This window comes from Rhinatrema bivittatum, chromosome 4 (genome assembly GCF_901001135.1).
Source record: "Rhinatrema bivittatum chromosome 4, aRhiBiv1.1, whole genome shotgun sequence".
NCBI lineage: Eukaryota > Metazoa > Chordata > Amphibia > Gymnophiona > Rhinatrematidae > Rhinatrema > Rhinatrema bivittatum.
Window position 1 is genome coordinate 217,760,247 of NC_042618.1, and position 25,084 is coordinate 217,785,330.

The following is a 25,084-nucleotide window of genomic DNA, read 5'->3' on the forward strand; positions in this document are numbered from 1 at the left end:
GACTTACTTCAGTGAGCATGGATGCAAGTCACAGGTGCCTTATCAAATTAACAGTGTGAGCAGGCCACTGAGTGTGACTGCTGGAATGAACTAGGCTGGAATCTGCTGCATGTTACAAACATTAGTTTCTCTCAGGTTAGCGTGTTCAGAGTTTTTAATTCATAACTGGAGTTGTCCTGTTTAAGTAAATGTCGGCAGTTGTACTCCACCTTCAGTTCCAAACCTATTTTCCTATTTGGGGACCTGTTGAGGAATCATTGGAAACAGCTTTCTTTCTTTAGATATACTGCCGTCCCTGTGGAGGAATTAACTAATCTGACGTAGTCATACCAGGTTAGAAATTATATCATCACGATGGACAGATCACATTGGTAGCAAGGTAGCACTGTGTTAAGGATGGCATAGAGTTGAGCAGGATAAAAGTCCTCAGGAAACTAAATGCAATGTGGAATCCTTATAGATAAAAATTCCATATGTGATGTGTAAAAGTATAGCAGTGGATGTATAGTACTGTATACCTAGCCAACATGAAGAATCAGAGTGTGAGATACTAGTGGAAATTACAAAGGCAAATATATTTAGCAATATGATGATGATGGGAGATTTCAATTACCCCAGTATGGATTGGAACATCAGGAATTTAAGTTTCTAAATGCCATAAATGACTGCTTGGTGGAACAACTCATCCTAGAGCCAACGAGAGAGGGAGCTACTTTAGATCTAGTCCTCGGTGGAATTTGCGTTCAAAGCAAAAAGCCTGCCAGGGAATCATTTGGGCTGCTAGATGAACAAGGGCAAAAGGATGACCAAAAAACCTGAATATTTTGCCTTGGTCTTTACTGAGGTCTGATGTTGGGTGCATACCCACACCAGAAACATTCTTTATTGATGATTCTGAGCAACTAAAGAAAATCTCTGAAACTGGAAGATGTAATAGATCCAATTGACAAACTATAGAATAAAAGTTAGCTAGGACCAGATTGTATTTGCCCCCACTGTTCTGAAAGTACACAAACATGAAATTACAGATAGGTTACAGGTCATTAGCAGTGCCCCTAACCTCCCGTGATTGTGTGGTCACAGGAGAAAGTACATAATTAACTTGTTGCTGCATATTTTACATTTTGCCACAGAATCAATATTCCCAAAAGCTTTCATACTTGCTTAATTTAATCTTTTGAAGAAATCTGCAGGGTATCTACTTGTCTTTAGTCTCTGCGCTCTCTCTGCTCCTACTCCAGCCTCTCTCGCAAACAGCCTGCAGGGAACCGTCCTTGGTTGTCACCCACCTTTTTCCTGTCCTGAAGTGAAGCGGGAGGGGAGGTGGAACTGGAGTGGATAGAGAAAGCAGTCAGAATGTTTGATCCCTCAAAGATTTCTTAATTCCTTATCAAAACTCTCTTCTTTATATTATTGCATTATCTAATTTATTCAGTTATGCTCCCTATTTCTCCGGCTATCCTAGCCCTCCATGTTAAAACCTCCTTGTTATATGTAACTTTCGCCTCTTGTTAAATGGTTGATTATGTTTTACCCCTTGTTATATGTAAACCGATCTGATATGAATTTCTTTCATGAAGGTCGGTATATAAAAATGTTAAATAAATAAATAAATAAATAAATAAAACCAAAGATGACTTTTGATATAATTCCTGGATGGGGTGATGTCCCTTTTTAGAAGAATTTAATCTTTGCACAAAGATTCTTGCACCTGCGTTTGTGGCCGTTCATACATTTACAAAGAGCTGAATGTGTTTTGAAATCTCACAACTGCCAATGTCCTACATCTCAGATAACTGAATATACTATGTTTCAAAATATTTGATGGAAAAATATTTTTTCTCAGTATTAACTGATTTTAATCTTCCATAAAAAAGAAAGTTCAGCGTTTTGTAAAGTAAAATGCAATTTGGCACAGATATATAGTCAAATAAGCTTTTTATCTTTCATTAGATTCACAATATACACGCGAAAAAATACAAAAAGAATTCACAGGTTGGAGGAGGTTGGTTTATGATTAGAATTGCTATACTCTGCTGGATGCAGTGATATAACGAAATTGTATGAAACCTTCCTCTTCGGTCCTAAAAATATTTTTCTGTGGTAAAAACATTTCCTGGAAGCATGGAAACATCTTTAGCTTCACCGAAGCACAGGTAGCCGACATTAAAATTTTATCCTCATTACTTTCTAACACTGATACAATTTCCACCACTACATCATGGGATGAACTCATCCGTTTAAGTGAAAAACGTAGTAGAGTAGAACTTAAAGTAGAACAGATTTGATATGGTTATTACCGTGAAGGTCGGTATAGAAAAGTGTTAAATAAATAAACTTCACGGGACAACACTTATAAAATATATAAAACATCAGATAATTCCCAGAGGATTACGTATTCAAAAAGAGCCCATGCTCTTTACAGATGACAAAGAGTTTGTTGACATGGATGATGATCCTTAACAAGTGCTCGCTGGACTTGATGCTCCTAATTATCAGACAGGTAAATAAATTCAATAGTGAGCTAACCAAATCAATCTAAGAACAGATGGAATTGGTTAAAAAAGACATCGTGCTAGCACAATTTGAAGTAAAATTACAAGAACATATGCAAGAGTTACAACAATTCAAATCAAAAATTAAGGAAATGAAAATTAGTAAGTTTAACCATAGGGAATGGTACTGGGACCTATATTGTTTAACATTCATAAATGATCTGGGAATGGGTGAGGTGGTTTTAAATTTGTGGATGGCACACAAACTACAGAAGGATCTTGCAAGACTAGGAGACTGAGCACCTAAATGGCAGGTGTAATTTAATGTGGAAAATCACAAAGCAGTGCATGTAGGGAAAAATAATCCCAACTACAGGTACAGGGTTCTCTTAATAGTAGACACCCAGGAAAAGAGTTTTGGGGTCGTCATTGACAGTATATTGAAATACTCAGTTCAATGTGCAGCGACAGTCAAAAAAAAAAATAGAAGAATGTTAGGAATGATCTGAAAAGAAATGGATAATATAATATTGCCTCTTTATTAATCCATGGTGTGACCACTCTTGAGTACTGTGTGCAGAGAAGGGCAATAAAATGATCAAGGAAATGGAACATAAGAAATTGCCATACTGGGTCAGACCAAGGGTCCATCAAGCCCAGCATCCTGTCTCCAACAGTGGCCAATCCAGGCAACATGTCACCTGTGAAGAGAGGCTAAACAGGTTAGGGGTTTACAGCTTAGAGAAGAGATGAGAGGGGACTGAAGCTTATAAAATCATGAGTGGAATAGAACAGATACATAAAATGCAGTTATTTATTCTTAAGTAATACTAAAACAAGGGGACACACCATTGAAACTAACAATCGATAGATTTAAGACAAATTATCGAAAGTAACTTTTTCACTTGACACCCAATAAAACTGAAATCAGTAGCCAGAGGATGTGGTCAAGGCAAAGAGCATAGTTGTGTTTAACAGAGTGTTGGATAAGTACCTGGAGGAAAAGACTGGGGAAGCCATTGCTATCCCTGGGCATGAGTAACAAAAATAAACCTATTTTTGGAATCTGCTGGGCACTTATGGTCCAGACTGGCCACTGACAGAGACAGGATGCTGGGCTATTTGGACCTTGGCCTGACCCAGCATGGCATAGCTTATGTTCTAGGAAGTAGGTCCATTGGTTTTCTGTTTCTCTCATACAGAAGAGTTTATCTTTAGTGTCGTGTTATAATTCTGCTCCCCGGTTTCTGATGGGTTAGAAAGCATCTGCACAGATCTCACGTCTTTTGTTTTGTTTACTTTGCCAGAAGCTCTCAGCTCTTTCACTCCGCATCCAGCAGATTGAAACGACTCTTAACATCCTGGAGGCAAAGGTTAGTACATGCATATACCATATTTAGTTCAGTGAACATTATTGATTAAAATAAAATTCAGCTCAAGGAATGTATGCTGGTAAATAAGTAAGCAACAGGTCAGAAATTCTTTGAGCCAGAACTAAGGACAAGGCAAAATGCACCCCCTCTGGATCTTTTTTTTTTTTTTTTTTTTCCGGGGGGGGGAGGGGGACAGACAGTATTTTGCCCAGCACTTCATTACTACTGTATGGAAAACTGGTGCTGTTTCAGAATTTTGCAAGGTAAACTCATACATATTTGTAAATTTCTTTTGTGCAGTAATTTAATAGCATAGTGGTGGAAAATATATTTTTTTTAATTGCAAATATTGTGTTTAGTTCTTTGCACACAAAAATACAATTTTGCTGGGCTTTTGACAAGACATTCCATCCTTAAATCTGGCTCATATGTCTTCCCTGTGTAGCTTGGAAACAAGTTGAATGATGCGTTTGGATTATAAACATGTTATTCAGCAGGTTGATATCTAAGTCTTCTGCACCATTCCCTTTGATTAAAGTAGCAGTCTGCATTATTAGCTGAAATAATTTTTAGCTAACGTGGACTTACCTTTAAAGCATGCAGCAGTATACTATAAGAATGATGGGAGTATCATGGAGATATCACATTAGCCAGTTAAGTTTCAAAGGAGCTATGTGCATAAAATTAGCACATTCATGCATAAGTAGCTTGAATTCTCATATTTGCTATTTTCAGTTTTATGCACACATTTATCTTCTCAAAAGTGCCTGGCTAAGAGATACACAGACAAGTTATTTTATCAGAGGTTTATGTGAATTCTTTAAGTAACAGTGTAATTTTACTCCTGCTAATTAACTAGCGCAACTGATATCAGACTCATTTATTGTCTGCTATTTCTGGGTGGGGAGTCTGGGTGAACTAGGATGAATTCAGGATGAAGGCGTAGGAGAGTCTAAATGAATTGGAGATGGACTGGGTGAACTGGCAGAGGTATCTGCCAACTGGGAATTTAAAGTATGCTCACGTATATTAAAACATACCTGTTTCTGTGTGTAAATCAGGGTTTTATGCAAACAAGTTATACATTTTTTTTGCTTATAATATAAACACAAATATTTTTAAAATAAGTATAAAAAGTATATGCTTTTACTGCATTGCAGTCAGGTGTTCCCTCTTATCTCATCCACTTTCTCACCAAATCCTCCATGTCGATACTCAGATCCTCACAACAAGAATTACTTGTTTTACCCTCTCCAAGAGATGTTAGATTTTTTTCTAACTAGTTTCTCTGGTAAATTCTATCTCAGATTCAAAGGCTTTAAAAACCTGTTTTTGTTAAAGCCTTTGAGATTTAACAGTTTTATTGACACTTTGTTTTATATATTGTAATTTTATTATAAAGTGTTTTATGCTATAATTCTTTCAGTTTTTATGGTTTTATTTTTGCTAACTGCTATTTGTGTTAACTTATTTTAAAATGTTTTGTAATATCTTTTTATCCGTTTTTGTACATCACTTTAATCACAATATTTTACAGAAATAAATCAATGAAGCCAATAAATAATTGCAAATATTTGCTCATACTGAAACACATGAATGTATAATCTGTATGGACCAAATACGCACAGGTCATAAAACACTGTGCTAGATCTCTCCGTACCCACATGCATGCGTATTCAAGGTCACACACAGATTTTTGAAAGTAGCTATTTTAGCTAGCCCACCCACAGTAGTGTTCCAATGATTTTAAGACATTTACTTTTGCCATAGAGATTTTACAGCTATTCGCAAAAATGCTTGAAACAGAAATGATGCATCAAATCTAGTTTTTGAAGAACCCTGAAAATCTAAAGCCAAGCTGAAGTTTTGTAGAAAAATGCGAGGAAGTGTCAAGATAGGATCTTTCTGTGCTTCTGTGGATTTGGATTTATTTTACCTAGACAAGAGAAAAATGAGAGATGGCTTGATAGCCATTTTTAAGTGCGTAAGTGGGGTATTGAGGATAGGGATAGGTAAAATACCCATGGGCAAATTGCAGGAGATTTAGGTTCAGCATTAGGAAGGATGATTAAAACATTGGAACAAGTTACCTAAGGTGATGGTGAAATCTTTATCATTGGAGGTTAGGTAAATATCTGTCCAGGATGGTTTAGGTGCAGTGAATCCTGGCTGGAAGCAGGGTTTGATCTACAATAACATTTTTAGATGCCTTCCTGCCATCTTTCTGTGATTAGATGACGTTTTCTCTGTTATGAGTGGTGCAAAGGTTGAAGTCTCTGAGCCAGCCTGGTTGGGGAATGGCAGTTTGCTCCCTGAACTGTCTGGGACTGAGGAGGGGGTGGGGAGAACCAGTCATTGCTAAATTGCAACACCTTTTGGCCAAACTCTGTTTACATTACCACATTCTGGAAGAAACCACTGTTTGTGACCCCAGACCAAAAGTGGTTGCTGCAATGGCTGGGCTACATGAGTTGGGGTGTAGTTTTTTTTTTTTTCATCCTATTTTATATTGCGAATGAAGGCATATGCTTCGTAATTCAATGGAGGCTGATTCTGATTGAGCTGGAAGCCCAAAGGATCAGCGGGGAACTGCCAGGCCCCCAAAATAATGCTAAGTCTCAAAAATGTCATTCCCTGTACATATTCAGATCAGCCCAGACTCCTGGGTTTTGCCTCCCTTCCAGCAGATGGAGACAGAAAAAGTTTCACAGGCACCACCTCTTAAACTGGTGTGCCACCTGCATCTACTTAGCATTTCTCTGTCTCCAGCAGATTGAGTTGGTGCAAAACCTGCGGTTCTGTACACTAGTTTAAAAAAAATAAATAAATAAGAACTAGGGACTTAGGTTTTCTTGGACTTTGTTCAGACTTTCCTCCCAGGAGGTTGGCAGGTACTGGTGGGACCCTCTCTCCTGGTAGCAGGTTGAGGACAAGCAGGGGCTGGGTGGACCCCAAATTTGCTCTTTCGAATACACCGGGGGTGACAGTGGACCGGCTCCCTCCCCTTCAGCGAGGATTGTGGGAAGCCTCTGCCACCCTTCTTCAGGGACGTAAACTTTTTTTTTTTCTTTTTCTTGTTAGTAAAGTTTCAGCAAAAAAAAGTAAAAGCAGTGCTTGTGTTTTTTCCAGCGTTTGTCCCGTTGCTGGGGGCAGGCAAAGGCAAGGTGCTCAGGCTGAGTCGGTCCTGCGACTCCCGATCCCATTCCTTGTCTCCGGTGTCTGCTGTGCGGTTAGGCGTGTCAGGCCATGCTGTGTGCAAACCATTGCTCCGTGAGAGGGGAGCACTACTCACGGCTCTCCAAGTGGCCAGTGCTCCCACTGCCTCTCTGGTGGGGAGGGCTCTTTGTGGGGATCTGTAGCGGTGTCATCTAAGCAACGTAACCCTGGCAGGTTGCCGGCTGTTGTGGAGGAAGAGGCCGACCCATTCCCAATGTTTGGGCATGGTGGCCATCTTGTAAACTTTCACGGCTGCAGAGAAAGCACAGGGGGAGGGGGATCTCCTGCCAGCACTGTTGCCAGCAGATTCTAGGCCCGGGGGGCCTTAGGGGAGCAGTCAGGAGAGGATCCCAATCCCCTTGAGGGGGATTTATGTAGTCCTCAATTTTCTCCTGGTTTTATTCTTTTATTGCACAAACCATATCTGGCCAGCCAGGCAAAGCCAAGTTGCTCCTCCTGACGCAGGACCCCGGAGGGTCTGCCCAAAAATGTGCCCAGGTTGTTGGAGACGCCGGGGGCCACAAGGATCCGTAAAGTTAGAGGTCCAGCAATGCAGAGGACTGCAGATGAAGTTTCCTTAGAGGAATCAGACCAGGGGTTGCCCTTGGGAGATGGTCCTCTGTGTCTATCTTCCCAACAGTGGTCCAGATCAGGAGGGAGAGTCTGGAAAGATACTGGCCATGGAAGGGGACGATCCTAAGGTTATTCGCCTGTTTCAGAGGGAAGAGCAAGGTCCTATGATTCCGCACATCCTGACGGAGTTTGGAATAGCGGCTCTGCAGGAGGAGCTGGATCAGGACATAGTGGATCTGGTCATGGCTGGTTTGAGGGGCCCAGCCAGAACCTTTCCTTACCATAGGATGGTCAGGCAATTGATGACCAGGGAGTGGGAAACTCTGGAAACTGATCTTAAAGTTAGTAAGTCTATGGATAAGATTTATCCTTTGCCTGAGGAGACCCTGGAGTTCTTGAGGGTGCTAAAGGTGGATGCATCCGTGTTGGTGGTTACTAAGAATACCACCATTCAAGTATCTGGTGCAGCAGTTCTGAAAGATCTGCAGGACAGGAAGCTCAAGGTGCACCTGAAAAAGATTTTTGAAGTCTCTACTCTGGGCATCCATGCTGCAGTGTGCAGCAGTTTATGCTTCAGGCAATCCTGAGATGGGTGCAGCAGTTAGAGTGCCCAGGGATCTCTCAACCCAGGAATTCAAGCAGGCAGAGCAGTTAGAAGCAGTGGTAACCTACAGAGCTAATGCTTTATATGATCTTATTCGCACCTCTTCTAGGACAGTGGTCTCTGCATTGTCAACAAGGAGGCTCTTGTGGTTGCAAAACTGGTCGGCGGACGTTTTGTCGAAGGCACAGCTTGGGGCGTTCCCTTTTAAGGGCAAGCTCCTTTTTGGAGAGGACTTGGAGCAGTTGATAAAGCAGCTCTGAGATGAGGTGCATAAGCTACCGGAAGACAAGCCTAAAGGGCTAAAATCCACGCAACGAAGCGAGGCCAACCCACTCCTCAGTCCTGGCCATCAGGAGTCGGTTGAATTTTTTTTATGAGGAATGGGTCAAGAGCACGTCGGACCAGTAGGTTCTTGTTGCGTCCGGTCTAGACTGCTTCAATCTCTGTGCCTCACCTTTGTTCACTCTCTCCTCAAGCCTTGGGAAGATGGCTGCTGCCACGTATTCATGCCACTCTCTCCGGCATCCCCGGAATAGCATCGGCGACTGTGTTCGCTATGGATTTCCTGAGGCTCACGCCACCCACGTCTTTATCCACGACATGGCGGGAACCTCGGGGACATTCTCTCTGAGTGACGTCATGCCATCTGGGTATTTAGCCTTCCCTTTGTTTGCTAACAAATCGAGTTAGCAAGGACTAGTATCGCACCGGTCTAAGCTGCTCTGCCGCTGGAAGCTCTCTACCCTTCGGGGTCTACTCTAACCTGGGTACCCACTCCTTGGGGGCCGTTGTGCTTTCTTTCAGGTACCTATCTGCGATATCGGGTACTCGCTCCTAAAGGGTCTGCTTTCCCTACATTGGTGCCTACAGCTACTACATCTGCCTGCCAGGATTATCATCTATACGGCTACCTACTTCAGTGAGTAACTTAACTTTCTCAGCTTATATCATCCACAGCTTCAGCACTGGGAGTCTACATCTGGGCTCTCTTCCACTCTGCGCTACACGGATGTGGGACTGGTCTCCTCTCCTGAGGACCCCTGGACTACCTATTGGGTTACCTCACTGCTGCCATCCTTGGGCAGTACCATCAAGCTGTTATAATAAATACAAATTCACTGTGTTTCCGTGTATTGAGTCTAGCCCAGTACTGCGGTTCCTCTCGGGGCTCCTCCCCGTGGGAGTGGCCGTCACCGCAGTACCCAAGAATCCACTCCAACACTAACAGTTCTAAGTGTGATAGAGCAAGGCTACACTTTAGAATTTGCTTGGCCGCTAAGAAGCCTGTTTATGGTATCTTCCTGTGCTTTGCCAGCAAACAAACTTATTGTTCAGTCCATCCAAAGGCTAAGAATGCTGGGTGCCATCATTCCGTCCCCCAGGAGGAGAGGAGGATGGGAAGGTATTCCATTTATTTTGTGGTGCTGAAGAAGGAAGGGACATTTTGTCTGATCCCAGACCTGAATAAGGTGAATGTGGACCTCAAAAGTTCCCCATTTCAGGATGGAGACTCTTAGGTCTGTCATAGCGGCGGTGTGAAGTAGGGAGTTTTCCGTTTCCTGGGTTCTAATGGAGGCATATTTGCCCATTGGGATTCGCCAGGATCATCGGAGATGCTTCAGGTTCATGATCCTCGGGGAAACATTTTCAGTTTTGCGCTTTCCCTTTCGGTCTAGCCACTTCTCAAAGGACTTTCACCAATGTGATGGTGGTAGTGGCAGCCCTCACAAAGGAGGGGGTTTTCTGGTTCATCCATATCTGGACAATTGGATCATTCAAGCAAAGTCTGAGGTCCTTTGCAGACAGGCGGAGGAAGTGGTCTTGCACCGCTTGAGATCCTTGGGTTGGATTGTGAACTTGACCAAGAGCCACCTTTCTACCTAAGTCAGTCGGTGGAGCTTCCGGCCTTTACAAATCTAGATTTTGGTGCGGCTCTTGCAAAGGAATTAAGACGGTTGGATGTCCGAAGGGCTTTGTTGCGCTATCTGGAGGTCACAGTTTCAGATTGTTGGATCACCTTTTTGTGCTTTGGAGTGGTGCAAAAAGGGTCAAAAGGCGTCAAAGGCCACGATAGTGTGTTGGTTGAAGGAGGCTATTGGTTCCGCATATATCTCGTGGTTGACCCATCCCAGATGAGTTAAGAGCTCATTCTACCCATTCTCAAGCAGCCTCCTAGGCAGAATACCAACTAGTTTTGCTGCAAGAGATTTGCAGGGTGGCTATTTGGAAGTCTTTACATACCTTTGCCAGACACTACCGATTGGACGTCCAGGCCCCAGACATCGGCAATTTTTGGTGAAAGTGTTCTGTGAGTGGGACTCTCACAATCCCACCCCAATTAGGGAAGCTTTGGTACGTCCCAGAAGTCTGGACTGATCTAGGTACGTACAAGGAAATTGGTTCTTGCCTACTAATTTTCATTCCTGTAGTACCACAGATCAGTCCAGAGTCCCGCCTGGTGGAGAAGATTTGGAGAGTCCGCTCGATCTATATACTGTAATTCTGATTAATCCTGAAGAATGGCACAGACTTCCCATTAGTCCTTTTACAAAGTGTTATAAATTTACTAGTGGTTTTCCTTGTCCTCTGCTCATTCCAGGAGATATAGTAGAGTTAATTGGTTGAACATTTTGTAAAAGTTTTATGTTTGGGTACTGATTAATACTGAAGAGATGCACATGGTGCACTGGTTTAAGAGGTGGTGCCTGTGAAACTTTCTCTGTCTCTATCTGCTGGAAGGGAGGCAAAACCTAGGGAGTCTGGACTGATCTGTGGTACTACAGGAATGAAAATTAGCAGGTAAGAACCAGTTTTCCTTTAATAAAAAAAAAAAAAAAGAATCTAAAGAAAAATTAGTGTTTCAAATCATTAAGTTTGATATGGCATGTATTAATGATCTGGGGCGTGCAAGCTTTGATCCAAAAAAATGTTAGAGATGTTGCTAAGTTCTGAAGTACTAGATAGCATCTTAAAAAATGTTTGTAAAATTGAATTAAAGGTTATTCCCCAAATAGTAAACACAGTCTCTTGTTGCAGCTTTCGTCTATTCCTGGCTTAGAAGATGTCAGATTAGAAGTTTCCAGCTCAAAGCAAAACGGGATTGCAAATGGTCCAGTCTCGGCAACGCCTACAACTCCGCAACAACTGGCCATCGTATCTCCTCAAGCAGATGCAAGAATTTCTTATTTTGTGCTACACATCCTAGAAAAATTGGGGGTGACACAGAATGGATAGTCCAATAACTAAAGTCAAGAAGGGCCAGGGAGAGGATCCTTAATTGCAAAGAAGTGAGGGGAAAGCTGGAGATCTGGGGTCTGTGGCAAGGCACCAGGAAATAAATTGGTGGCCTTAGTCCATGTTATGTTGCAGTTTTGGACATGATCCACGGTTTTGGTACCATCGAATGTGGCATGGCCGTTTTTGGATATAAGTTATTTGTGCATAGATCTGAGTGGAGAAATTTTTATTTTTTTTTTTTCTGAACGTTAAACAATGAAAAAAGCATGCCGAGCAGATCAAAGCATTTACATGTCACGTTAACACCATCAGTTGTTCAGCAAGAAGTGGAAACCAAAACAAATAGATTCCGTTTGAGCTTCCTAAATAAAAGGACAGTTATTTCACAGTGGCATGGGCGTGATTTCTCAGTTTAATGTAGTAAAAAGTTTCAGGAAATTCTCATTTCATTCCAGATCATTTTTCTTCAATTTTAAGGAGTATTTCACTAAGTTTTCAAGTAATGCTGCAACCTACTAAAATTGGTACCTAGTCTAATTCAAAAAATGAGTCAAGATTTTTTTTTTTTTTTTTAATTACAAATAGAAAAGTAGCGCCTATTCTACAGCCTTTTCTTATCTGTTCTCCCTTGCCCTACTTTTTGTGACTCTTCTGGTTTGGTCCTACCCACCTTCTTCCACATTGAACATTATCTCTCTAATCTAATGTGCACTTTTGTTCACAGGACCAAGGGCTAAATGAAAACTTAAAAAAAAAACCTTTTGAATTTTACACATTAAAATGGTATAAGTTTCTACGAGCTGTAACTATCAGCACTGTAACATGCATTGTAGCTATTGCAGTACTCAAAGTTGACATATAATTCCCTTCCCCTTAAACAAGTGAACTGCATGTTCCATCATAATCCATTTAAAGGATAATTCAAATAAAGCCGGAAACATCTTTCTACTAGGAATTAATCACAACTCCTAGCTTGGGGTGCAAATACCATGTAATAGTCATTGGATATCTGGCATGACTATTGTATTTCTTTGTCAAAGACTTTTTTTTTTTTTTTTTTTTGCAGTCAAGACTTCAAAGATTAAAAATTTGTATAGTCTAAATTTCCATTGAGTCAGAGCAAGCTGATCTGGTCCTATCCAACAAGTCAATATAGGTTTTATAGGCAACAGTAGTTCCTTTCTTCTAAACGCTTTTTGCCTTTGTTTTTTTTTTTTTGTTTTTTTTTGACCCCCACTGGAGCAAGATACCAAATAAGAGCTTTAGCTCCAAGAGTTTTTCCAAAAAGGTCGGAACCTCTGACCAAAAAAAAATGAAAACTTTTTGTATGTATAAAGATGAATTTTAAAAGCCTGATGCGTGCCAAAACCGGGAGATAATGCAAATGCCAGCCTAACACGGGCCGAGGGGATTTTAAAAGCCGCCTAAGTATGCACATATCTCCCACTGCGCGCACAAATGAAAAGTTCCAAAAAAAAGGGGTGGGGAGTGGTTTAGGCAGGGAATGGGCGATCCTGGATTTCAAGTTTGTGAATAAATACTTATGCACGCAGGCATGCACTGAGGTCCTCTGCCACACAAATTTACTTCTGTTATAGATGATGTGCAAGTTATAAAATAGACAAAACAGATCAGCGGGGTTTTAAGTGTCAGGACTAACTGGGGAGAAGGGAGGCTATTTAAACTAGGGGGGTTTGGAAGTCCTGGGAATGAACTGGTAATAGTGTCTGCATGTGTATCTATTAAAATCTCCACTTACGCAGTAGAAGTGGAATTTGCACACAGGCACGCATCCACTTAAAATCGCACGCCCATGTGCGCGGTCAGGCTATTTTATAAAATGTGTGCAAATATATATGCCAACGTTATAAAATGGCTGCGTCCATGGGTGCGGGCCAAGGAACCCAGGCGCACATGTGCACCCACACACCTGTTTAAGAGTTACCATCATAGCTTTTAAAGGTTTGGTTTTTTGTTTTTGTTTTTGTTTTTTAATGCACTGCAATTTCCACAGCAGAATATCCTGACTGAGGCAGCACAGCAGAAGACAGAAATCCCTTCAGAAAATGCCATAACTGTAGGCAAGGACCCTCGATATGCCAGATACCTGAAGATGGTTCTCGTGGTAAGTCTGTTAACTGACACACAGAGATGGATATCTGCAATAAATAGCATTCCCTTTGGACCATTAGTCTCCTCCCTCAAAGAAAAACTACTTACCACAGCAACATACAGATTGTCTGATTTTTTTTATTTGATAGCTGTATACCAGTTCGAATTATAATTTGCAGGTGCATTGATACACCAGTCTCCATTTATCCTTGTTTGCTGGGCTTGTATCTGTTTTCCAGGACTGTGCCTCCCCCCCCCCCCCCCCCCCCCACTAAGCTCTGCTCATGTTTATTCTGTGTTATAACTGGAAGGCCTTTCTCCTTTTAGCTCTTTTAATTCTGTTTGAACTCTTCCTAGTAAATTTGTTCACAGTAAGATTATTTCCCTTTCAGTCTATTGATGATGATTTATTTTCCAGGATACAGTAGATAGAGCTTTACTGGCCATATGGCAAAACCTGGATACAGAACCCTGGTGATTCCAGCCACCTGGGACTTGTCACTGTGTAAAAATTTACGTGGTGTGGCATGTCTCTTAGGATTCACTTATTTTCTGGTAATGTTCTCTTTTGCTTATTCTGTTCTGACCCGAGGAAGGAGAGTATTAGCTCCTGAAAGCTACTTAAGAAATGTGGTATTAATCCACTAAAGTGGTATCCTCGTTACATGTTTTTGGGGGGTTTTTTGTTAATCTTTCTCTCCATTTGTGACTGTATTTCTGATAGGAAACGGTACGGACTGCTATTTTAATTTTAGTTGACTTGAAAAGAATTTGTGATACTCAGAGTGCTCTTGGGTCAGAGATCCCAAACAACTTGGACCCAGTCACACTGCAAGTTTTTACCACAGCCAACCCAAGGTCATTTTAGCCTTTTGGTTTTAATTTTTCCTTTATAATTATTGCATTGTTGGGTTATATTTGCAGCAATCTTGCCATTATCTGTGTACACTTTGTATAGATCTGTTTTGACCTGGGAGTTCACTATTCACTTAATCTATTAACAAGTGAATTTTTGAAAGGAGTTGCTTGCATAAAAGTAGCACATCTCGTAGCGGTTTTCAAAAGCCCGTTTATGCATGTAAAAGCTCTTGAAAACTACCTCCTATGGGAGGTGGGAATATAGCTGCAAAACTCAACTACAAGAATTCCAGCTGAGCAACCTTGAAATGCTGGGCCTGAGCTAAGTGTTTTGCAGTAAAACTTTCCATTACCAAAGATTGCATATGAATTTATTTTGGGCAAGATTATTTGGTTTTCTTTAGAATTGAATTTCTATGGCATCGTATTAAACACTTAGTACATAGAAAAAAAAATACATACAACCATAAATGCAGCATTGAATTGTTAAATTAAAAAAAAATGCTACAATAACTCTATAAATACAATAATACAAAATAACATAAAAAGAAAAATCCCCATCCCATCCCCTGCTAACACTAAGGAAAGGTGTACAACATAACTAAACACTTCCTACCCAACCAAAGCAAACACACTTTCCCAAGAATTGCAGATCAATACCAAAAAGCTCCCTCTGAGCCACTTCAACCCCCTTATCTCATAAACTTAACAGTGAGCAATCCCCTTCAGGTTTGCCTCTTTCGGGCCGATACAGTACAGTGCACTGTTAACCCACTATTGGACACGCGTTTTTGACACGCTAGCATTACCCCTTATTCAGTAAAGGGCCGAAAACACGCGTCCAACCCCCCCCCCGAACCTAACAGCGCCCACAACATGCAAATGCATGTTGATGGCCCTATTAGGTATTCCCGCGCGATTCAGAAAACAAAATGTGCCGCCAAGCTGCACATTTTGCTTTCAGAAATCAGCGCCTACCCAGTTCGCCCGCTCTCCCGCAGACTTTACTGTATCTGCCCGTTTGTGAGCAACCTTCCCTTCATTGGGGTTTGGTTTCGTGGGAGGAGTTAGAATCTGGGAACTGGTGGAAAATAGCCCCAGGGCAGCCACTTACACAGCCCCCTCAGTCCAACATGGTGTCATCGCTCAGCCAATGGCATCCTCTCAGTTTTGGAAAACAAACTAAAGTGCCCTTGATTTAGCTGTTGGCTTAAGATCTTGCACAGTGTAATTCCATTGTATGTTATACTGTTCTCTGCATTACTTAGCAGGCTAAAACAAACTCTACTGATCTGGAAAACTAAGGAGCCCACAGAGATGGTTCAGAACACCAATCTGAGATGATTCTGTTTCAGAACTTAACCTAAGAAATGTTTCAAAATGTGTGAATCTCTGTTTGTAGGGTGTGCCTGTGATGGCAATCAGAAACAAAATGGTTTCAGAGGGACTAGATCCAGATCTGTTGCAGTAAGTAGAACTTTCTGTCATGTAGTTACAATAGTGTATATCTGTGGTGAGATAATTAAATATTTTATTTGAATAAGAGAGGAGTTTCTTTAACTCGTAAATTATAAAACCAGGAGCCCTGTGTTTTTAAAAATCTACATCTAATGGTATGACTTTGTCATTATACACTATGAATAGCACTTTGATTAAAAAGATTGTGGATCCTAATGTTGCTGCTTCTGCTATTTGGGTTTGAGTGCAATGCTTGTATGATATCATTAAGCAATGTGGCTGAGTCTCTTGTGTACCGCGGACTTCATAACATTAGCCAAAGCAGATTGACTGTAATGCACTCCTGAAGCTGTGCTTAGCATTCCAAAGACCAAAAGTTTTAAGAAATGATTCTTGAAAGCTTGTTTACAATGATTTTTGGAAGTAAGGTTTATATGTGATGGGCTGAATTACCATAACAATTTAACATTATGGGCCTGGTATTCAGCTGCTATCCAACTGCCTAAGGGGGTCATTTTTCAATTCACGTTAGGGCCCTAACGCCTGCGATAACACATCACGAGATGTGTATATGAATTTGAAAAATTTAGTCAAATGAGGGGTGCTTAACATTGCGTGTGATAATGTAACGCATGCTATCGTGGGATTTAATGCTGGAAATAACCACCTTTTTTTCCTGGTATTATGCCTGCGATAGCTGTAGGTTATGGCCAAACCGGAATTTGTGATATTTATCGCAAATCCCCGTTTGGGGGAGGGGGAGGGGAGAGAGAGAACCTCTGGGGAGGCACACATATTGGTCAACTTTTTAATACTACTTTAAGAGGGGCAGCTAGTAACTTGGGGTGAGGTTTTGGTGGTGTGCTAGATTTTGGGGGGCACAGTCAGAGGTACAAACAGCATAGTTACCATGTGATTTGGAATAATGAAAGGTATAAAAAGATATTTGTACAGTGTACTCTTGACTTAGCTTGATGCACTCTCTATCTAGCTGCTGTCTAGCTAGGTCAAGATTTACAATGTACAAATCTCATCTTTGTGTACCTTTCATCACTCCAAATCACATCACAGTTTCACTGACATCTACTGTGCTGTTTGTACCTCTTGACTGTGCATATAAAACTGCCCCCCAAAACCTAAGCCACCACCAAAATCTCACCCTGGCTTACTAGTTGCTCCACTTACAGTGGTATAAATAGTTTACTTATGAGAGCCTTATAAAAAGTCAGTCTGTCTCTGCCCTCTCTCCCCAAAATGCAATAGCCTGTCTGAGCAGTCCAGAGTGTGATAATTTAAAGGCGCGATGCAGTAACATGAAAATTACCCTAACCACGCCCCTTTTTTATTTATTTATCAAGGACGCTGTTTTTTGTAAATTATAGCAAAATGATAAATCCTAGGCCTAAGCCAGATAATGCTGAATACCAGTGTTTATCCGACTAAATTTGCCAGACAATGGTGCCACCCTAAAATGCCCCTGCCCTGCCCCACCCCTTCCTTAACTAGATGAAAAGTTGGCTAGCTAAGTGGCAGCCACAGGGATAGTAACTTTAAAACGAGCACGTGGGCGCCCAGCCACATGCCCATGTTATAAAATAGGCCAGGCGTGTGCATGCGTGCTTCTAATCTTAAGCATGCACGTGAACAGCAGAGAAATAATCGACTTTTGCACGAACAAGTGAGAGAATTTTATAACATGCGTGTATCGAGGAAATGACCAGTTTAACCAGTTCATCCATCAGTTTGCCCTATTTGTAGCTAGGTCACCAAGCGCCCCCCCCCCCCCCCCCCCTCGGTTCTTTAGCTTGCACTCCCTCCGAGCTAACCCTGAGCCCTCAAGCAGTTCATATGTGGCTTGAAACTTTTATTCAGACTTACATCTGATTTATAGCAGAAGTAAAGTTGTGCTGAAATGGACCTGGATGCATGCCCGTGTGTATGTATACATACACGCCTACCTCTTGGTCCTGCCCACATTCCACCCCTTTTTTTCTCCCCGATGCGAGATATGCGCACAAGTACTGATGAGCGAATATGTGGCTGGTTTATAAAATCAGACAGGTGCAAATAAGCGATAGATGTGTGCATCTTCCCGTTTTTTGGCGCACGTATTGCTTTTAAAATTCATCCCTTAACTGCAGCGAGATTTTAAAATCCCACCATTTGGTCAGCTAAGTCCAAACTTAGCCGGCCAAATGGCACTGAATATCAGGCCTTTTATTCCAGTAGTTTTTACTTTTGCATTCAGTAAAAAAAAAAAAAAAAAGAGCGATGGAGTACATCAGTCCACCAAGTATTATCCATGTCCTGTTGGTGTTTGACACCTGCCCTGCAGAAGCCCCCACCTCTATCAGCTTGCTTTCCCTTTCCAAGTTTCACAAACTTTACAAGCACGGTTTTCAAATGCCTTTTCACCTTTTTCTGTTATAGAACACCAGATGCTCCAGTGCCTGATGGGGGCAATCATGTTGGTGCAGAAGAAAGCTCAGATAGTGAATCTTCATTCAGTGACTGAAGGAGAGATGGTCCTGGCTACTATAAAACATTGGCAACAGTGCTGACGCTAGGCTAGCATGAAGTTGGGTTATACTTTACCCTGGGCAGCTTAAGCAGAACTCTGTATCATGCATTTCAAGCGTACGCTGCAAAGGAGTTTTATATGCAAAATGAGTTGACGCAGTTTTTGGGAAGGGGGATTTCGAATGGAAATTGTTCTTTTAGTTACGTGCCCTAATGACTTCTGCATCTTCCACTGATTTTTCTTCATAACCGTAACCAGTCATTTTACTTCCCTATGCTTCAAATTTACTTACTCATGATTATTAGTTTAAAGGAAAAAAAAATCCTGGAATGCATAGGACAGGTATGGTATTGGATTTTGTTGGCATCTTGGTACAGCGTAATAGGAAAAGTGCCATGATTTCCCTTGCTAAATGCTGGGAATTGTGTATCAAGCAGAGTATGTTCCATGTTGCACTAGACTCCTTAACAGTGGAGGTTTTTGGGTTTTTTGTTTGTTTTTTTTTAACCCCTCGATTGATCAGTGTGTGAAGTTGTTTGAAGAATGTACCATTTTTTTTTGAAATTTTAGTGTGCCCATCACTAGTTTAAAGTAAGACAACGTCAGGGCAAGGAACACAACTCTTGTTCCTTCTCTTCCTTTAACACATCAGAGCCTACCTGGCAGGGTCCAAATATTTTAGACTGGTCACAGCACCATCCTTCCCAGAGATGGCTACATGCAGTGCCTGAGCTGCTCTGATTTGTAAAAGCACTTTGAGATCCTGTTGGAGTGTAAAACACTATGTAAATGTCTATTGTGTTTAATTTACTTTTATTTCTAAGCTTGTCATTTCTGGATGTTAAGTATGTAGGGGCAGGGCCGGTTCTAGGGCAAATGGTGTCCTGGATGACAATCTGCTTCCCACTGGCTCTTTTTTGCATGACTGGTGCTGATGGCGGCGTCCAGGGCACCGCTCGGCTCATGGTGGCCCAGGCGTTCGCCGTCATACCCTACCCATAAGCCAGCACTGTGGAGAGAACATGAGTTAAGATCTCCAGCACTGTTCTTCTGTTTGTTTCTCTTCCGTTCCCAGCAATGAATCTCTTAGCCTAGATATATTCAAGTCAAGTAAAATCTGCCTCAGTTGGATTACATCACATATTATGTACTGTGTTGTTTTTTTTTTAAATTGAGTAAGAGAAGGAAACAAATCTGAATTAACTGTTGCACATCGTTTTGTCTGCCTTAAACATGATTCTGAGTCTATAGACCTGGAGGAAGCCTGTATGAAAAAGTATGTCCTTGTTTAGAATTGCCTTTTTTTTTTTTGTTTTGTTTTTTGTTTTTTTTAATTATGAAGAGCTGTTTATTTGTAATCTCCCTGCTAGGATTTAGGTTTATTTGGTGGGGGAGGATCAGTGCTTTTAATGGCCTTCAGCAGCATCAACTGTTATGTCTTGATTCACTACAGGTAAAGTACAGAAAGCCATCCTGTTTTCAGTGTAACGTTTATTCATTAATTTCACTGTTATGATATCAGTCGCTTTTGCAGTCTTGTCTCTTCTCAATTAACAAAATAAAGTAGAATTTTTGAATTCTTTAGATTGTCTTTTTTTATTTTGAGAATCATGTGCAAAAAAAAAAAATGATTGCAGTGCTGTAGATTTCTTTGCACTTCTGCTTTCACAAAACAAAGCATATGCCCTTAGCCCCTGCTCCAGTGTGGGTGTGAAACTGCTTCATGTTGTGCTGGCATTTGGTTAATGATTATTACAGAGCTACCTTGAGTATTTCAGGCATTCTTAAAGCAGTTGAATTAGATTGTAAAACGACAGCATATTAAGCCTCTACTTCTAAGAGATGTGCAGTAATGGCTGTGACACATCCTCTTCCCAAAGCTGAAGCTGATGGTATGTGTTGTTGCTTAACCCCTGTTTTAGCCACCGTGACACTTCCCCTGCCTGGTGCATATCTTAATTCAAGCCTTGGTTGAGCAAAGAATATCTAATGCTTGAATCCACATCTCATTTCCTTGTCATGTAATCTGGGGGTGTCTTATAGCAGCAACCGTTGCTTTACATGGACCAGCAGTCTATTCTCAAGCCATCATTTTCCTATGCATCCATGAAATGTATTGCTTAGTCTAGAAGTGCTGAAATTAGCATATGTGTGTTACAAACCAATATGACTTTTTTTTTTTTTTTTTTTTTTTAACATCTGTATTGAAGAGATGAGAATTGTTCAACTATAATTTAATGCTTCACTCTTGAAGGAGAAAGCATTATTAGTTGTAAAGAGTCTTGTTCATTCTTTGTCAAATCTGTCACAGGTTTGGAAGAGTGGACCCTGGCACCACTGACTGCTGAAGCCAAGGCATAGTATTGACTGGTGAGGCAAAAATATGATCAGGCAGACAAGGTGGAGGCAGGTGCAGTCTGTTCAAAAGTGGAGCAGAGTAAGCCTCAGGGCAGGCAGCAGATGGAAGCACAGTCAGGAACCAGGCCGAGTCTCAAAGGGTAAACAGGAACAGCCAGAGGGCAATGAACTAAGAAACGGAACCTGTTGCTCTGGCACCTATCTAGAGGAGTGAGCTTCCTTTTATGTTACAGCAGTGTTATCAGTTCACAGCCACAGGAAATCCTCAGCAGTGGGCTTGTAATGCTAATGAGTTGCTACAGGCCCTTAGACAGCAGAGGGGCAGGATGCTGGGAGGTGCCAGCAGGTCACAGGACACAGCACTGAGCTCAGAAGGGTGAGGTACGGAACGCTGATTGCAGTGCAGCACCCTGTCGTGGGTGGCATGTTACCCGTTCTTCTTCTCAAATACCCCTCCTTATGAGTATATTCTAATGCCTCTAAGGATAGGAGGACGCATACAGTTCTGCTTATAATGTTCAACCAAGCATGAGTCTCCCCCACTGACTCCTGATAACACTAAGTAGTACTTCTACACGTGTTTCACTTTCATCCCTCCCTTACACCACACCACATCACATCACCACCTACAAATCCAATGAACAGATCTTGGAGTATGACAATAACAAAATGAAAACTTAAAACTAAACTTTTATCTGCTTTCTGTGAGGTTGAGGACAAGGGGTCAATTAGCTCATCGTCTTGGCTATTTCTGTGGCTAGTTGGACTTGAAAGGCTTAAGTCTGTTCTTCAAATGCAGGAGCAGCCTGTTGTATGGCTAAAAAGAAGAATAACCAAACATAGAGCTATGAGCAAGTCTTGGCAACAGCCAGAAAAAAGAATTGTACTCACTACCATCCTAGACATGTCGCATAAAAGCTGCCTCCCCCCTTGTGAGATGTATCCTCTGAGCACTTCTGCAGTTACCAGGACATCCTCCTAGCTGAACAATCCCAGGCCATTTAGACTGCAGGTAGGGTGTGACGGCTGCTCCCACAACATCAGGAAAATTTAGTCTTGGCTTTTCCAGCATCCTTTCCGAAAACAAAAGCTAGGGAAAACCATGATGGGCAACTTAAAACATAAACACACACAATTTCCGCTCTAGAGCCAAGTGATGATGATTCTAATCTAATTTCATAGGACCATCGTACTTTAGATGCAGACTGCACACACAATGCATGAATTGTCTAAATTCTAGCACCAATTCCTTGTACGTACCCGGATCAGTCCAGACTCCTGGGTTTTGCCCCCTCCCCCCTAGCAAATGGAGACAGAGAAGTTGTCAAAACAAAACTCCACCTTATATAGGATGGTGCCACCTACAATCTGGCAGTATTTCTCTATCTCCAGCAGATGGTGGAGAAGAGTAACCCTCCACTAGTCCAATATTATAGATCAGATATTCAAAGCAAAACGTAATTGGAGACTGATTCAGTGTTTTGAACTTGGTATATCTGTATCAGGGGTGTCAAACTTTTTATTTGCTTTATTAATGTCTTCTCATAGAATCTCCCAGGAATAAGCCACAGTTGTCAGTGACAATATTAATCCAGTAGTGCTTCTAAAATCAAATTTCCTAGTGTGTAGCAGATGGACTCAGGACCAATGGGTATAGTGTACTCCTGATAGCAGTTGGAGACGGATCAGATTTCAATCTGACGTCAGCCCTAGTACATATACCCCTGCAGGAAGTACAACTCTTCAGTATTTTCCGTCTCCATAGCAGTTAGGGACTATCTGCATGCTCTCAAACATTAGATCAAATTTAAAGAAGAAAACCAAAAATTGAAAAAAGAAAACCTACCTGAAGACGAGCCCCGCTCTCCTGCGGTGATACCCTCGGGTCCCTCCCCCAGTTGAGATTCCCGAGGTGATTTCCGTGGTCCCTTGGAGGTGAGCCTCAGTCCAGCGGCCGAATCACGGCAAGGACCTAGCCCCCGATCCTTCGGGCACGGGTGCACCCTCGAGCGAGGCAGGGAAGGTATTTGCCCTCTCCCCCCCGTAGCCGGAGACCACCTGGGACGAAACCGGGAAGCGCCGAAGACAAGGTAAGGTAGAAATCTTCTACTCTAATCCGGTCTCCGAGGGTCGACGACTAGCACAGATCAACGACCGGGTCCAGTGCCACCGGGGTGATCTGCCCTAGCAGGGCCAGGCCCCGGCTATTCCAAGAGTCTGCCCACATGGAGACTCTCCGAGGGGGTCGCCATATTGCCCGTGTGCTCGCCGTCGCCATCTTGGCCTACTCGCCGCGCCGTTTGCCTCCGAGCGCACATCCCTGAGCCAGGCGCACAAAGACTTACGCGCGCATAAATCCTTGCTCGCGTAACTTGCGCGCACATAACCGAGCGCATATCTACGGCACAGCCGTGCGCACAACTTACACGCCGACAACCATGGCACCCCCAGGAACAGAAATTAAAGCGCAAGGCCTCTGCCCGGCATGCCACATCAGAGCCGCACAAAGCGAGGAGGCCGATGCCCTGTGCACGCAATGTGAGGAGGCCCTGGGAGATCCAGCTCTGGGCCAGTCCCACCCAGGGCAGAGTTCCAGCTCCTCAGGGGGAACACCCCCCCCCCCCCCAGATGGGGACCCCCAAGGAACCAACGCCTCTCTGCTTTGACTCAACGTCCATATCATGGGTGGAGTTTTTCAAGGGGATTCACACCTTTGTTCAAATGCAAACTGAACTTCTGGCTGGCCAACCACATGCTCCACCGGAGGACCCACATGCTCCAGGCCCCTCAAGACCTAGGCACAGGCTCCCTTTACCCAGACGCCCCACCTACGGGGACTCTGACACCTTTGAGGAAGAAGCCGAACCCCTAGAAGAAGGGGAGCTCCCCCCAGGGACAGAGCCGCACCGAACCATGAGATGCTTCTTCACAAAGGATGAGCTCCCGGACCTGGTCAATCAATGTCTGATGGAGCTCGCTATCCCGGGCCCAGGTACTTCGGGGGAACCGAAACCGAACCCCCTGCTGGAGGGTCTTTGACAGACTTCTCACCATTTCCCCCTGTTACAAGCAGCGCAGCAGCTGATTGACCTGGAATGGAACGCTCCGGAGTCCGCATTCAAAGGGGGACGAGCCTTGGCGGCCCTGGACCCAGCAACCAAAGATCTTCTTGCATGCCCAAAAGTGGATGCTATGGTCTGCGCGGTCTCTAGGTGCACCACTATCCCAGTGGAGGGAGGAGCTGCGCTCAAAGATGCACATGACTGACGTCTGGAGTCCATCCTCAGACAATCATTTGACGTTGCGGCCTGCTGTACCATGGTGACACGTGCCTGCCTATCACAAACCAGGAACAACACCCCGGGAGAAGACATGGAACCAGCGATATCATTCCTAGCGGACGCTGCCTCCGCCCTAGTGCGCACAGCGGCCAGAGGAGTGTCCTCTGCGGTGGCTGCCAGGACACAACTCTGGCTCCGAAGCTGGTTGGCCGACGCATCTTCCAAAATGCGCCTCACAAAGATGCCCTTCAAAGGATCCCTCCTATTCGGCAGCGAACTAGAGAAACTGGCCGACAAATGGGGCGAGTCCCCATTGCCGCGACTACCAGAAGATAAGACAAAGAGAAATCAGCGTCCCTTCCCCAGGTCCTCCAGGGGCAAAAGTTTGCAGCGCTTCAATCCTTACAGGAACAACTATCAAGCGCCCCGCCCTACAGGCAGGAACCAGTCCTTTCGGACCAAGCACAACAAGAGGGGAGCCAGCTCGGGTACAGGCCCCATCCGCACTCCACAATGAGATTCAGCCAACCCATCCAAGGGAAGAAGCCATAGGGGGCAGATTAGCCCTATTCTACCACAGATGGGTTGAGAGAACCTCGGACAAATGGGTCCTAGCCATCATTCGGGAGGGGTACTACCTGGATTTCCTACGAACCCCTCCGGACAAGTACGTGGAGTCCCCCTGCCACGACCCCTCCAAGAGGGCGGCAGTGGAAGCTACACTGTCCAGACTACTGGCACTCGAGGCAATAACCCCAGTACTTCCACAGGAAATAAATACTGGCCATTATTCAATTAATTTTATCGTTCCCAAGAAAGAGGGAACATTCAGGCCCATCCTGGATCTCAAGTCAGTCAACCGCCCCTCAGGATCCCTCGTTTCCGCATGGAAACCCTACGATCCGTTATAAGGGCGATACAGCTAGAAGAGTTTCTCACATCCCTGGATATTTCGGAGGCCTATCTGCACATCCCCATTCATCAGGAACATCAGCGCT

General features: G+C 43.1%; 1 protein-coding gene across 2 annotated transcripts in view; it reads left to right on the top strand.

The window, feature by feature from the left end:
* WASHC3 (WASH complex subunit 3) overlaps nt 1-20,031 on the top strand; it is a 33,174-nt gene extending 13,143 nt beyond the window's left edge. The window contains exons 3-7 of one of the 2 annotated variants that reach the window (XM_029599700.1): nt 3,803-3,868; nt 11,298-11,432; nt 13,513-13,623; nt 15,871-15,935; nt 18,357-20,031. In XM_029599700.1, coding sequence (XP_029455560.1) covers nt 3,803-3,868; nt 11,298-11,432; nt 13,513-13,623; nt 15,871-15,935; nt 18,357-18,441 — 462 coding nt within the window. In that variant the 3' untranslated portion in view covers nt 18,442-20,031. The remainder of the gene's footprint in view (nt 1-3,802; nt 3,869-11,297; nt 11,433-13,512; nt 13,624-15,870; nt 15,936-18,356) is intronic. The other variant, XM_029599701.1, reaches the window with a different exon arrangement.
* The last annotated feature ends 5,053 nt before the right edge of the window (nt 20,032-25,084 follow it).